At 47.5% G+C, this 14,297-nt stretch overlaps 2 protein-coding genes across 5 annotated transcripts in view; one reads left to right on the forward strand and one right to left on the reverse strand.

The window, feature by feature from the left end:
* PLXNA3 (plexin A3) overlaps positions 1–10,272 on the forward strand; it is a 69,877-nt gene extending 59,605 nt beyond the window's left edge. For all 4 annotated transcript variants that reach the window (XM_083482757.1, XM_083482756.1, XM_083482759.1 and 1 more), the window contains exons 28-32: positions 907–1,100; positions 3,480–3,649; positions 5,331–5,543; positions 7,313–7,463; positions 9,292–10,272. In XM_083482757.1, coding sequence (XP_083338883.1) covers positions 907–1,100; positions 3,480–3,649; positions 5,331–5,543; positions 7,313–7,463; positions 9,292–9,387 — 824 coding nt within the window. In that variant the 3' untranslated portion in view covers positions 9,388–10,272. The remainder of the gene's footprint in view (positions 1–906; positions 1,101–3,479; positions 3,650–5,330; positions 5,544–7,312; positions 7,464–9,291) is intronic.
* The window catches only part of LOC310696816 (uncharacterized protein), a 155,801-nt gene that overhangs the window by 77,188 nt on the left and 64,316 nt on the right, over positions 1–14,297 (reverse strand). The window lies entirely within an intron of this gene.

A 14,297-nucleotide genomic window follows, 5' to 3' on the forward strand; every position in this document is an offset into this window, starting at 1 on the left:
TAATTTCTCATTGTTAGCCATGGGTTTAGTCACTGCCCTCAACCACTGGAACTCTTATTCAGCTGCACTTCCTCATTATAATTATTATTAAAAGCTGATGCTGAATTCTGCACATCGTGTTGCCTGTTTTGTGCTTCCTCTTCATTCCTGCTGAATCACAGCACATGCACAGGTCCACATAGCTGGAATTAATGCACACAGGGGTGCTGTGTCCTTGGCCTTGTTCTCAGAGTCCACAGAGCTGGTCACTGCTCTTTCCTGACCTGTTGGCTCGTCTGCAATGCCATCTGTCGGTGTTTCACCTGAGCCCTCCTGAGCCGAGAATGCAACCTTGTGCGGGCATTTTTCTGTTGTCCACCTATGTGACCTGGTTCCCTGCTGTATACAGTGTGAACTGGAGCATAAGAAGATTTGTCCTTCACAAGTGAAGTGTCCTTTCTTACTGTGTGACACAGCAAGCCTCTGGCCTTTTGTGGCTTGCCCTATTATCACCTAAGCCAGGTGGCCTTTCAAGGAGGGCTATTGCCACGTCCAAACTTCTTATCCCTAAGCTTTCTTCCAGCACCACCCTGGCCTGGCTGTAATTATGTTTGCTATTCCAAGCCTGGAATGCATGTAATTTTAGTGCCACTCCCACTCTGAGGCTTTGTGGTTGGAGGGGAATGGGGAGTGGTTCACTTGGCCTATGGAGGCTGGTGGTTTTGGTATTACCAGTGCCTGTTTGGGTGCAGGCACTCTTCAAGGCTGAATAAATGCCAACCTGTCCTTCAGGTGAGCTTCTGGTGTAGAGCAAAGATTGAAAGGAGGTGCATGGAACCCAGGCTCTTGAGGGTTGGTCTTGAGGGCTGACATGGGCAAAGCTCATAAGAGGTTCTTGCTCACCCCCTCCCCCCCATTCTTCCACAGAGAGTTTGCTCCGCACCTCTAGCAGTCCAGAGAGCTTGCGCTCACGAGCCCCCATCCTCACTCCGGATCAAGATTCGGGTACCCGTCTCTGGCATTTAGTCAAGAACCACGAGCATCTTGGAGACCCTAAGGAAGGGGAACGAGGGAGCAAGATGGTGTCTGAAATCTACCTCACGAGGCTCCTTGCCACCAAGGTATGTCAGGAAAGGACTGTAGCTTAGTGGCACCGCCTCTGCTTTGCATACAAAAGGTCCCAGGTCCAGTCCCCACTGGCATCTCCACGTCGGACTGGGAGACCCCTGCCTGAAACCCTGGAGAGCTGCTGCCAGTTAGTGTAAACAATACTGAGCTAGATGGATCCGTAGTCTGACTCTGTACAAGGCAGCTTCCTGTGTTCCGACAGTGGTCAACCCTTCACAGAGGTGGTCTGAACTCGTCTCCTGGGGCAGGGCATGCTTTGAACCGCAGCCTGTCTGGATTGCAGGGGTGTGATCATTGGTGCCTCTGGCCTGCGCCTTGTGGCAAACTTGCTGCAGCTTCCAGTGTCTGCCAACTGACATCTAAGCACAGCGCAGATACTTTATGGACATGGCATGTGATGCCACTGTCACCAAAACATTGCCTGACAGTGAGGAAGGAATGCAGAAAATGCTTCATTTGAGGTCTGAATTGTGCGAGATTGTTTGTGTAATGTGATGTGTGTACGCATGTGATTTTTGTTTGTATTCTACCATTCTGCTCATGTTACTTTAATCCAGTATTTGACTGTAATACATTTAGTAGCATTTTCTGGTGCTGCTCTGGTGTAGTGGCTAAGAGTGTGCTGACACGGTTTTATTATTGTAATTTCATTTCATTGCTCTGGTTTCCTTTGAAAGGGAGTGGGGTGTTGATCTTTTTATGATAATAAGAAACACTAAACCAGGAGATCCTCGGTTCAAATCTTGTCTCCACCATGAATTTATTTAATGGTGTAAGGTAAGTCACTGTCCTCACATCTGCAAAATGGGGATATGTTATTACAACTTTGGAGTTATTACAGGGATTATTGAGATAAAGTACAAATACAAATGCCAGTTGTAATTTAATGAACACGATTTATAGACCACTTAATTATCAAAATTTCTAAGTGGTGGTAATATTACCATTGTGTACAGTTTCCTTTTTAAACTGGCGATCAGTACCCTCTTATTTATAAAACAAACAAACACAGTACCTAAGATTTCCATAAGTTGTACCTATGTTAAAAGATAAGAGAGTCGCTAGCTGCAGGCTCACAATTGAATAGATACAAAAGGAAAAGGAATGAGGAGGGAAGAGAAAAGCACTGGAGCAGCTGCTTCTTCACTGGCCAATGGATGGGGTGAAGTTGTCTCTCCTTCGTCATGATGTTTTTCCTGGGAGCCAGAAGGTGCAACCTCCAAGTGACACCTGTTCCCCTGGTTTGGAGTGTGCCTCCCTTCAGCTCTGCATGTCTGCTTGCATAATTTTTATTTTAAAAAATATTTTCATTCAGATTTTGTTACAGATTACAACAAAAAATATTACTCAGAATGAAGAACAGAAAGAGGCAAATAATAATTCCCCCCTAGCAGTGACTGCCTCTCAGCAATACATCATCCGCTCACATTATAATAATAGTTCCTTGCACAGGCAGCTACCATTTTAGGCGTATCTACACTGGGCCAGATTTAGGTCTGATGAGGCCCTAAGCTACTGAAGGCAATGGGGCCCTTTATATGTCCAGCTGTCCTTTGTCAACAACAAATTGTTGTTGTTTTTTTGTTGAATATAGGCTATCTGGTAATTTATGGACCTAATAGGTATCTAAAGCTATTTGCCACTGTTGCTGTATGTAGGTTTTATTTTATTTGTTTTTTATCTTATATTTTTGAAATGTACATCCAGGTGTTTTTTCATCTAGATTTTTTGGGGGCCCCAAGAGAGTGGGGCCTTAAGCTACAGCTTGTTTAGCTTATACGCAAATCCAGCACTGCATCTACATGGCGCACAATTGATGAGGTGTGGGTCCTTTCGGACCCGGAAGATGGAAGAATGGGGGTGGAGTGGGGGGGGGGACAGAATGGGGCAGGGCGGATGGGGCTCGGCACATGGGAGCTGGGAACAGAACCCTGGCGCGAAATGGTCATCGCCTGTATCTCTCAAGGCTTATCCATTCTGCACATGAGATTGGTGTCAAGCTGCCAATTGAATGGTCCCCTCAGGAGAAGTGGCAACCATTTAAAGTCGTGTAAAACTGGCCTACAATGAAGTGTAGATGTGCCCTTATTTGAGACTGTGTCCTAAATCAAGAATACTATGGAAGGCTACTGCAATAGGAGAGTTCAAGAAAATCAGGGACGGTGTCTGGAGCAGAATAGTTAGGTACACAAAAGGGATTGGATGTGTTTGTGAATATTATGTATACAGATGCAAGATGGATGGAAGAGTGGTGCTATTTTCCATGGGAGTGCTCCCCATGATCTCCAAATGTTGACAGTTGTTCTCTCCATCCATCCATCCATCCATCCCAAAATATGTTTTCCATAAATTTTTCTCTTCTGCTTCTTCAGGGCACATTGCAGAAGTTTGTAGATGACCTGTTTGAGACTGTGTTCAGCACAGCACACCGGGCCAGTGCACTCCCCCTGCCCATCAAATACATGTTTGACTTCCTGGACGAGCAGGCAGAGCGAAGGCAGATTGGGGACCCTGACGTGCGACATACCTGGAAAAGCAACTGGTGAGACCTTTGGCTTTGGCCCTTTGGCCACGAGCCAGTACCCTAAAGTAATAATTCTTCTTCTTTGGTGATCACTTGTAGCCAAGTAGGATTGTCTTCCATGAATATGGTCTTAACAGTGAGTCCGTAAGTGACTGTGGAGGCCCATTCTGGATCCACACGTCCTTCCACAGTGGGGACATAGGTTTCTGAGTGGGCGTTGATCATGTTGAGGATTTGCCAAATGTGCCTTCCTCTTAGCTCATTTTTCTTTTTCTTTCTGAGTTCATGCTTCTTCAAAGTCCATGACACCTTTGGCAGAGGCTATTCTCCAGTTGGAGCCCTCACTGACCAGTGTTTCCCACTTGTCGGTAATGGTAGGGTTGTCGGTAATGGTAGGGAGCCGGCGGCCGATGTGCCTATCCTGGCTGTGGGTAACTGACAGCTGGCATATCATATTTAAGCAGATGGGGAAAGATTTTTTAGCCCTAAGGAATCTTTGCACAGCTACTACCAGATTGGCTTTGTGTATTGCTCTCAGCCAGCCTTCGGCCATTCATTTTTCCAGGCTCTGTCCTACCCTTACCTTGATTGAACAAATCTTCTTTAGGAAGAAATTTTTGCCCCAAGGAATCCAGTGCTCATGACCCCTAAGTGTTTGAGGCCAGCCAACTCTCCCCCACCTCCCATGACCCTAAGGACTTTGCTAATCCTCCATTCCTCTACTTCAGGGATTGTCAGGGACTGGCAGGACACTCATGAGTGTGCACCAAGGGAACGGGGGCTGGAGTGGGGCTCAGTGGTTTGTGGAGACCTGTACCAGCCAGGAGGCAAGAAACAGAGGCAGGGGAAGCTTCAGAGCCGGAGGAAGAGGCAGGCCAGGCAAGTGAAGGGCCGGGTGCTTCCCCACCCTCTCCTGCACCACCATCTCCTAGAACCAGAAGATAATTTAAGCAGCCGGGGAAGTTTCCATGCAGACGTCGTCTCCAGCTACGTTTGCGCAGCCTGTCAGGGGAAGGTACATACATGGGTGGAGGGGGAATGGTCCCTCATTGCTGCCTAGATGCTAAATTGGTGTGCGTATTTATTTTACAGAGCTGTAGAAATGACTCTGTTACCTTTGACAACAAAGCGTTAACTCTCTGGCATGTGCATTCCTTTGGCTGGGGAGCACCCTTGACCGGGATGGAGGGAGGCCATGATGACTCTCAGCTATGGGATGTTACCTTCCTATGGGAGGTTACCTTCGTGGAGCACAGTCTGACAAACAAGGAAGTGCTGTCTACGGGAAATGGGCTGTAGGAGTCCTTTAAAGGGGCAGTATCCAGTTCACTCGCTCCATTTGCACAAGAATAACAGAGGAGCGCCCCTGCCCCCTACACTCTCCCAAAGCTGCTCCAGAGGTTTGAGGAAACCCCTAGACCAATTTGGATCTAGTGGTGAATGTTCTGTTGTGCTAGCAGAAATCCTTGCACTGACATGAGCTTTCACGTAGCACTACTCAGGATACAACCCATTGGCTTTGATCTCTGTGTTTTCCCCAGCGTATCAAAACAAACAAATGAAAAACCCTCAACAAAACATGAGTATTGAGCTTCAACCTCTGTAATTTCCTCACCACCACTGCCCTATCCCTATCTAACCCTTTGCCTCTCATGTGTGTCTTTTGAAGCTTCATCTTCCTTCCTTTCTTCCACTGCAGCCTGCCCTTGAGGTTTTGGGTGAACGTCATCAAGAACCCACAATTTGTTTTTGATATCCACAAAAGCAGCATTACAGATGCTTGCCTCTCTGTGGTGGCCCAGACCTTCATGGACTCGTGCTCCACCTCTGAGCACCGCCTGGGCAAGGATTCCCCTTCAACAAAGCTGCTCTATGCCAAGGACATCCCTGTCTACAAAGGCTGGGTGGAAAGGTGAGCGACAGAGAGGGGTCATGTCAAGTAGTGGTGGGATAGTCTGTGTTGCCTCTACAGCTGGCAGAGGTGGGATTGACCTCAGCACATCATCCCACGGCATTATAATGTTGGTAGCTCTTTACTGTACGAGGATAACAAGATCCTGCCTGAAACTTGGTTCCTTCAATGAGAGCCATCCTCGCCAAACAGGTTGGAAAAAGGAATGCTGTGGCTTTCCACGAGTTGAGGACAGTCAAGAAGGGCAGGTGTCTTTGAGGGTGGGGAGACTGTTACTTTGGCCTTTCTTAGCATCTTTGGAAGTCACCACTGCTGCTGTTCCACACACAGAAGTGGCACGCTGGATGGGGCAGAGCTGCTGTGCTGGCTTCCTGAAGGTGGGTTGCTGTTGCTTACCAGTGAGGGAGAGAGGTGGGGGTGGGGGAGGGCAGTGTGGCGCAAAAGCACTGGCAGAATCAATTCAGCCCTCCTGCCAGTGTGTTTGCACCAGACTGATTTCCACGCTGCCTCCCTCGGTAAACAACAGTGGTCTGCAATGAAGCTAGCGTGGTGAGTCTGCCGCTTCTGTCTCTAAACTGACCTCCCTAATCTATTGCCAGTCTCCTTAAAGCACTAGCTGATTCATCTTGACTAGGCAATGGAGGGTGCTTCTGGAGGAAGCAAGGACCTGTTCATCAACCTCTAGGCCAGGGGTAGGCAACCTAAGGCCCGGATGCGGCCCAATCGCCTTCTAAATCTGGCCCACAGACAGTCCGGGAATCAGCGTGTTTTTACATGAGTAGAATGTGTGCTTTTATTTAAAATGCATCTCTGGGTTATTTGTGGGGTATAGGAATTCATTCATATATTTTTTTCAAAATATAGTCTGGCCAACCACATGGTCTGAGGGACGGCGGTCCGGCCAACGGCTAAAAAAGGTTGCTGACCCCTGCTCTAGACTGAGGGATAGTCTTGGCCCGCAAGCACATTTCCCCCAAATCATACCCACCTGTTAATCATTTCACCAGGATGTGTTTCTAATCACCTGCTAGCAAATCCTTTTAGCCAGAGGTGCCTCCTGTGCCCTTCTGTGTGAAAAGCACATATGCTTTGCTGCAGAGCTACAGCTTCTCCCAAGCCAGAGTTTGACCTCCACACATGGGTTCCTTCAGTGTTGAGGTGAACACAGCTCACGCTTTGAAGGTTATCTGTTGCACCATATAAGCCATGATAAAACGGGGGTTATGTACCGTAGTTGTCAATGCCTCCACGCTGTCAGTATTTGGCCTAAGAGGTTCAAATACGTACAAAAGCTTTTAAGTTTGCACAGTTAAAGTGGATCAAAGGGCTCTATCATCCTGGTGCAACAAATACAATTCTAACAAAAAACCCAAACATTTTTGCCATTTGGAAAGTGCCAGGGAAACGCAAATATTCAAGAAAGAACAAATTCTCAATAATCATCAGTTGTAGCCTAATCACCATGTAAGCTTTGTGCAAGCAAATCAGGATGAATGCTCAGTAAATATCCCCCTTGGCTTCTATAGAAGGAAAAGTGGGATATAAAACTAATTAATTAATTAGGTCATCTGGAGGAGCCATATGGCTCTGTATTCAACGTGGCAAAATCTGGAGCCTTCATTTATAGCTTCCATTAATAGAAGGGACTGCAATGCAATAAACATGCACATTTATTTGCTTTGGTTTGTGTGGAAACCCTCTGCTGTGATATGGGAGTGTTGATCAATCTTCTGTACAAGGATTCCAAAAGCTATGCATATGTTTACCAGGTACTATCGGGATATCACCAAGATGGCTTCCATCAGTGACCAAGACATGGATGCCTATCTAGTGGAGCAATCACGGCAGCACGCAGGCGAATTTAACACACTGGGTGCACTGGGGGAGCTCTACAGCTACGTGGGGAGGTACCGTGATGAGGTGAGGCTCCAGCCCAACTCTTTCCTTCCTATTTGTTTTTCCCCCCTCTCTCACCACAATTTTCTCACATTGTTTTCAACCTGTTATTCAGCTATGCTATAAATCTGATGAGGATAGAGCCAAATTTGGACCCTACTGCAGATCCACTGTAATTAAATTGCTCATGGGGAGGAATTGAAGGTACCATAATAAGTTAAGGCACCACCGTCTACTGCCTCATTGGTTATCCTGTACCCTTCTGTTTAGCCCTTGACACTCTCCTAAGAACACCCTACATCTCAATAGCCGGGGGTAGGGTATGAGAGGGATAGGGAATCTGGACACCCTCCAGATGTAGGTGGACTCCAGCTCCCATCAGACCCAGTCAGCATGGCCAGTGGTTCCAGAAGACGAGTTGGAATCCAACAACATCTGGAAAGTCCACGGGTTTCCCACACCTGGCTTAGGACTCCAGAGAAGGTAGAATGACAAATGGAGACCTCTGCTCCATGTTTATCCCTCTCACCTACACATTTCCCCCATTTGGAGCTTTCACGCCATAAATCTGTCCCTTACCTAGCATGCTGGAGAAAACAGGGATCCCCTGCTGCCGCCACCAAGAACTGAAGGCATTTTGAGAGGAACTGCTGCTTGTGTGTCTGTATGCACACTCCTTGCACTCTCACCTTCAATAAGAAAGTGTTGTCCGCTCTTCCTGCTTTTTATTTCCGAAACCAGAAGTGGCAGTGGGCAGGGCAAAAGAACCGTGTCTCTCTGAAAGTGCATTATGACACTCTTTAAAACATGGGTTGCCAACCTTTTTGAGCCACTGAGCACATATGGAATTCTGAGCTGCTGTTGGGGGTGGCACAACAAAACATGGCAGCTGCATAGGAAAAAGAAACAACCACAAAATCGCATGGGCATGCCTTCCCATCAGTGGGGAAAAGTTGGTCACCACTGCACTCACTCATAGAGACAAGCTCTTCACCCCTCTCCTCTGTTTGGAGTGGATGGGTGGGTGTTCAATCCTGGAATCCCACAAAATGTGTCCATGTTAAAGGGGGCACATTCCAAGGTGAGAGACTGAGCAAATGTTCACAGGAACTGAGCAGAAAGAGCAAAAACTCTGGTGCATTGCAATGTTTTGGTGGATATTTACCAGCCCTACCTAGAGATGCCAAGGACTGAATCTCAGACCTTCTGCATGCAAGTCAGATGCTCTAGCCCAGGGGTCTGCAACCTTTAAGACAAAAAGAGCCACTTGGACCCGTTTCCGAAGAAAAAACAACAACTGGGAGCCGCAAAACCATTGCGACATTTAAAACAAATATATCTCCGGAGCCACGATCTGACAGGGGCGGGAAGGTGACATCGGGACGGTGCGTGACTAACGCACGCACCGCCCCCATGCGACGTCACAGCCAGTACAGCGCCCGCCACAGTGAGGAGTGTCGGGGCGCACAATGCGCCTCCTCCCCTCGCTAGTATCCGCCCCGGAGCCGCGGCAAAGGTGTAAAAGAGCCACATGCGGCTCCGGAGCCGCGGGTTGCAGACCCCTGCTCTAGCCGTAGCCCTTCCCATGGGAACGCCATCAGCAAGCTCCGATTTAAAACTATTGCCTGACTCCAGGTGACAGGACAGACCCCATAAGCCTTTCTCTTTGTCTCCTGCCCCTTTCCCAGTTTTACCAGGTACTTCTCCATCCTAGGGCCCATCTCTTATTCCCGTTTTGCTCCTGGAAGTTTGGGGCTTAGTCCCTCCTGACCTTTTTTTTTCACCTTTCTCTTTCCTTTCCTTTATTCCGGACCCTCGTGTTTTCCCAACCCATGGCCTGTCCACCCATCAGATCCTGACAGCGCTGGAACGTGATGCCGCCTGCCGAAAACACAAATTGAGGCTGAAGCTTGAACAAGTCATCACTCTCGTTTCTGGAAATAGCTGAGAGTGATGGAGGGGGAGGGAGAGTGGGCAGGGGGGGGGCACGCATCCAGGATAGACGTATCAGAAAAAAGGACTCTACCTCCAGCCTTGACTTGTGGCCCCCCAAGGGTGACAGACTTGACATTTTTAACCTCCCTGTCAACAAGAGACGTGTGACCTCTTGCCCTGTAAGGCTGAAATCCTGGGGTTTCAGAAAGAGGCTGTGGTGCCCACCCCCTCCCTACCTTCAGCCCGGAAGCAATAACCAGCACCCTTTCCTCAGCATCTGAATTGGGAGGAGCAACTCAGAGTGAACAATAAGGTTGGGGTGCAGCCAGATAATGCCCCCCTCAAGCTGGCAGCTAAATGGAGACCCCTCACCCCAAATGTTTGTGGACCCTCCCCTTAATCATCCAGACCATTCCCTAGCCCCCCACTCCTTGTTGGTAGCTGGTGGAATTTGCCCTTGTTCTGTTTTTTTTTTGGTAACCATGGCAATCAGATATTTTTATTCCTTACCTGACAAACCCCCCACCCTCTCACCCCCACCCCACCTGTTGTGCCCTCTCCGGGTGCAGTGCCTTACTCATTAATTTATTATTGCATCTCGTTAAGATTATTGGCTGTAAATGATTCCATTCCCTGGGTGTAGAGATTTCAGTGTAAAAAGTCCTCCATTCCTCCCTGCCCCATCCGCATCCTTCGAGTCTGTGTAAATATTTGCACTGCAGCCTGGAGGGAATCGGTCCCCCACTCCTCCCCAAAAATAAAAGAAAACTACACTTTTAAATCCCCCACTGGGGTTAAGGAGCTGGGGTGGGGGAAATGTCCCTGCAGCTGCATGGGCTTTTTATTGGTTCATTTTATAATTAATTTTTCTTTTGCTAAATAAAAGCGTGGAAAAATGTTCCTCTTGTTGTCATGTGGGGATCGGCAAGGTGGGGGGTGTCCCAAGAGAAGAATCCTGGGGAAGTGGGCAAACACTTGCATTTCACTTTGATACAAGGATAGTCTGGTCTTTGCAGCACCCATATGGCAGTCCTCTGTCCATCTGTCCACAGAACCAATCCCTCTGATCAATATTTGTTTCTCTTTTGAATTGCACCCCAAGCTCAGGCTAATGCTGGCTCTTTTTTCACATGGAATAAATTGTGTGTGTGTGTTGCTGTTGTATTTTAACAGTCAGGTTGTTGGTATTCCAGCAGATATATCAGCCCACATCATATTTTTTAGTTTCTTTCAGGAGCAGCACCTTTTACCCGGCAGTCTTGTTTGCTGTTGAAAAACACTGCAGTACATGCCGCAAGCGTATGTGCACATCCTTAAATACCTGTGTGCGTGATTTTGTTGTACAATTGGGATTCTTGGGCATGTGTACCCGGTTCTTGGGAAGGCAAGTGTGATATTCACACATAACGTTTGCTGCAAGAAAAGTGCCTTGCCCCTCGACAAATTAAGACAAACGTAGAATCATAGATAGCGGAAGGCCATTTGTTTTCACAGTCAACCAAAAATTAAAAAACTCTTTTACTCCTCCATAGAATTGTAGAGTTGGAAGGGATACCAAGGGTCATCTAGTCCAGCCCCCTGTCCCTGTTCTCCCCCAATCCCAGCTGACCGTAAGCAGCAACTAGTGCCCTACCTTAGTCAACGTTCAGCATGCACCACACAAGCAGACAGCAGTCCTTGCCATAGCTAGGCTAATCTCACTTGTTCCTCTCCCCTGTTCTATGGAACTTGGTGCAACTTCTATTCCATTCCCTGCTTCCATTAAAGGTCAGCCCCATAAGATTAGGTCTCCAGTTGTAAAAATGCTAGGCTGCCGCTTCTCTTTTCAAATCTGGTGGCCTGGAGTCTTCTAAAACTGCTGATTCACCAGCAGTCCTGAAAATATCAAGTATGGAAGCAGCCCAGGACTTTCTCGCATCAGTATATTGCAGTCTTGGTTGCACACATTGGTGTTCCTGCCTTGTAGTCCCTTTCCACTCTGAGCAGATGCTCAGAACTCTTCCCTTGCCCATTCAGTTTCCACCGAATTAAACATTGTGGAAACGCTTTAGTTGTACTGGGGCCACTTCTGGACTAGTTTGTTGTAAACTAATAACCCTTTGTTTTCAATTGTCTGGGCATAAACACCTCATTGAGCCAACGTGTTGGACATGCCTCTATGCCATTTGACCAAAGGCTGCTCATCCCCTGTGTGCACCTGCTCCTTGTACTATGGACGGGTCTCCTTCAATTCATCTAGGAGGAGGATTGGGTGCCCAAACCAAAGAGCATTGTTATAGCAACCTGATAGCTAGAGAGGAGAGAATGCAGTGGCAACAGAGCAAGGTTTGGCAAAAGCAGCTGCCACTAGCTATAGTTAGTCTTAGCTGGAGCACAACATAAGTACAACAGCCCACACTTTATTTCTTCTTCACCCAAGGTTGGGGATTTCACTGTGCATCCCAGCACTGAAGATCCAAAGATCTGGGGCAGCTGTAAAGTTGTAGCTTCTGTGAGAAAAATGCAGAACAAAGCTATGGGCTTGTTTTTATAAATGAAGTGCTGGACAAAGGGGGTTGCCTTCCCACACATCCCACACACTAATGACCAGACAAGCAGATGTTCCATTTTTTTCATACAGCTCCCTAGAAATATTCTGGATTCTGGGGCAAAACCCAGCCACACTCTGCCCCAAGAAATGGCTGAAGGGGGAGAGAAAAGTTACTGCTGCTTATTTTTTCTAATAAGGAAAAAAAGACAAAAGCAAATTATGTGTCTATCCTGCCCTCCCTGCCTGTCAGCTAGCAATTTCACTTGCACAAGAAGCTTATTCTGCAACACCCACCCCCTCTGCTTCCATATTTGCAATTATGCAGATTAAAATCTCCACTTTATTCCAACTTTTATACATAGAAAACTGTGGCTGGGAAAGGGTGAACCAGGTCTTAATAATAATAATAATAATAATAATAATAATAATAATAATAATAATAATAATTTATTATTTATACCCCGCCCATCTGGCTGGCTTTCCCCAGCCACTCTGGGCGGCTTCCAAAAGAATATTAAAATACTATGATACATCAAACATTAAAAGCTTCCCTAAACAGGGCTGCCTTCAGATGTCTTCTAAAAGTCTGGTAGTTGTTGGTCTTCCACTCTTCTCTGAGCGTTTTGACTTTGGGCTCATCCACGCTTCCTCCTGTGCCATGCCTAGAAAACATGGGTATCCGAGTGGCTTTCCCCTTGATCTGTTCCTTTCCAAGGGAAAACCTCCTCTTTAGCATGTAGTCTGAAACAAATAGTAATCTGGAGGAAACCTGACTATGCGCTAAACAGCGGTCCCCCCCCCCCCTCCCCTGGGGAAAGCAGGAAGAGTTGATAAGCCCTGTGTGCCTAGATGTGGGATAAACTGCACAGAAGAGGAGCAACTGACCTGTATTAAGCTGGATTGCACATTTTTTTAAGGTGCTCATTTCGAAGTAGGTTTGGTCCCCTGGAGTTGTGAGCCGTCAGCATCCTCCTTCCTCTTAGGGAGAAAGGGAGTTCTTCTTGTGGCCTTGAGATTTCCCCCACCCTTCAGACTCTGGTGTTTAGGAAAGGACCCAGGGGCTGGAGCGAAGAATGCATTGAGGCTCCCCAGGCATTTGTGGCTGTCTGGTGGTGGGGAGAGGACCGTGTGTGTCTTGTGTGCCTGTGTGTGTGTTTTGATGTGGGAGTGAGGCAAACCAGCAGCGCCTGGGAGGGGAGGCAGCAATAAGATAAAAGGAAAGTTTTGGTGGCAGCTTTATGAATAAGTCATGGCTGCATCAGGGGCCTTCATTAGCAGGAGCGCAGTCGGGTGCTGAGTAGCTGTGGGGAGGAGGGGGCTTTGCTTTGTGCCTCCTAAGCATCAATATGACTTACCGAGTTGGGGAGTTTTTTAACTGCCAGAATAAACTAGGGAAGGGGGGCGGAGAAGGGATGTAGGTCAAAAAATGTCTGCATGACTGTGATGTAGGGCAGCCTGATCCACCCCAGGGGCTGATGGGAGTTGTGGTACGAAACATCACGAGGGCCTCAGGTTAGGGAAGGCTAATACAGTGGCACCTCAGGTTAAGAACTTAATTCGTTCTGGAGGTCTGTTCTTAACCTGAAACTGTTCTTAACCTGAGGTACCACTTTAGCTACTGGGGCCACCCGCTGCCGCTGCCACATGATTTCTGTTCTCATCCTGAAGCAAAGTTCTTAACCCAAGGTACTAATGCTGGGTTAGCGGAGTCTGTAACCTGAAGCATCTGTAACCCGAGGTACCACTGTACAGTCATAGCTCATGTTACATTTGCTTCAGGGTGCACGTTTTCAGGTTGTGTCCCACGGCGACCCGGAAGTACCGGAAAGGGTTACTTCTGGGTTTCACCACTCGTGCATGCGCAGATGTGCAAAATGACGACACGCGCATGCGCAGAAGTGGTGAATCATGGCACGCGCAGACGCAGGTTGCATTCTTTTCAGGTTGTGAACAGGCCTCTGGAACGGATCCTGTTCGCAACCAGAGTTACCACTGTACAGAGAAAGCACTTTTTTAAATGTTTGCTACAAGTGTCCCTATTTTCCAGGGACAGTCCTGGATTTACAGAAGCCGTCCTGGTTTCTGATTTGATCCTGGAATGTCCCGCTTTTCCTTAGAACGTCCCTGTTTTCATCAGAGAAATGTTGGAGAGTATGAATTTATGTGACCCCCCCCCCCCAGAGCCAAAGAGCTAAATAACTATACAGCCTTTAGAAGACATCGGAAGGCAGCCCTGTATAGGGAGGTTTTTTAATGTTTCATGTTATTATGATTTTATATATTGAGCATTTGCCCTGATTTTAATTGTGGTGACGGGAGTTGTCTTCCTGTCAGTCCATCATTATCCCACACTTTTTAGTGAATTTCCCTGTAACTTCCCTAACTGCAAAAAG

The sequence above is a fragment of the Podarcis liolepis genome (assembly GCF_965112155.1).
Source record: "Podarcis liolepis genome assembly, chromosome: 17".
In the NCBI taxonomy this organism is placed as follows: domain Eukaryota; kingdom Metazoa; phylum Chordata; class Lepidosauria; order Squamata; family Lacertidae; genus Podarcis; species Podarcis liolepis.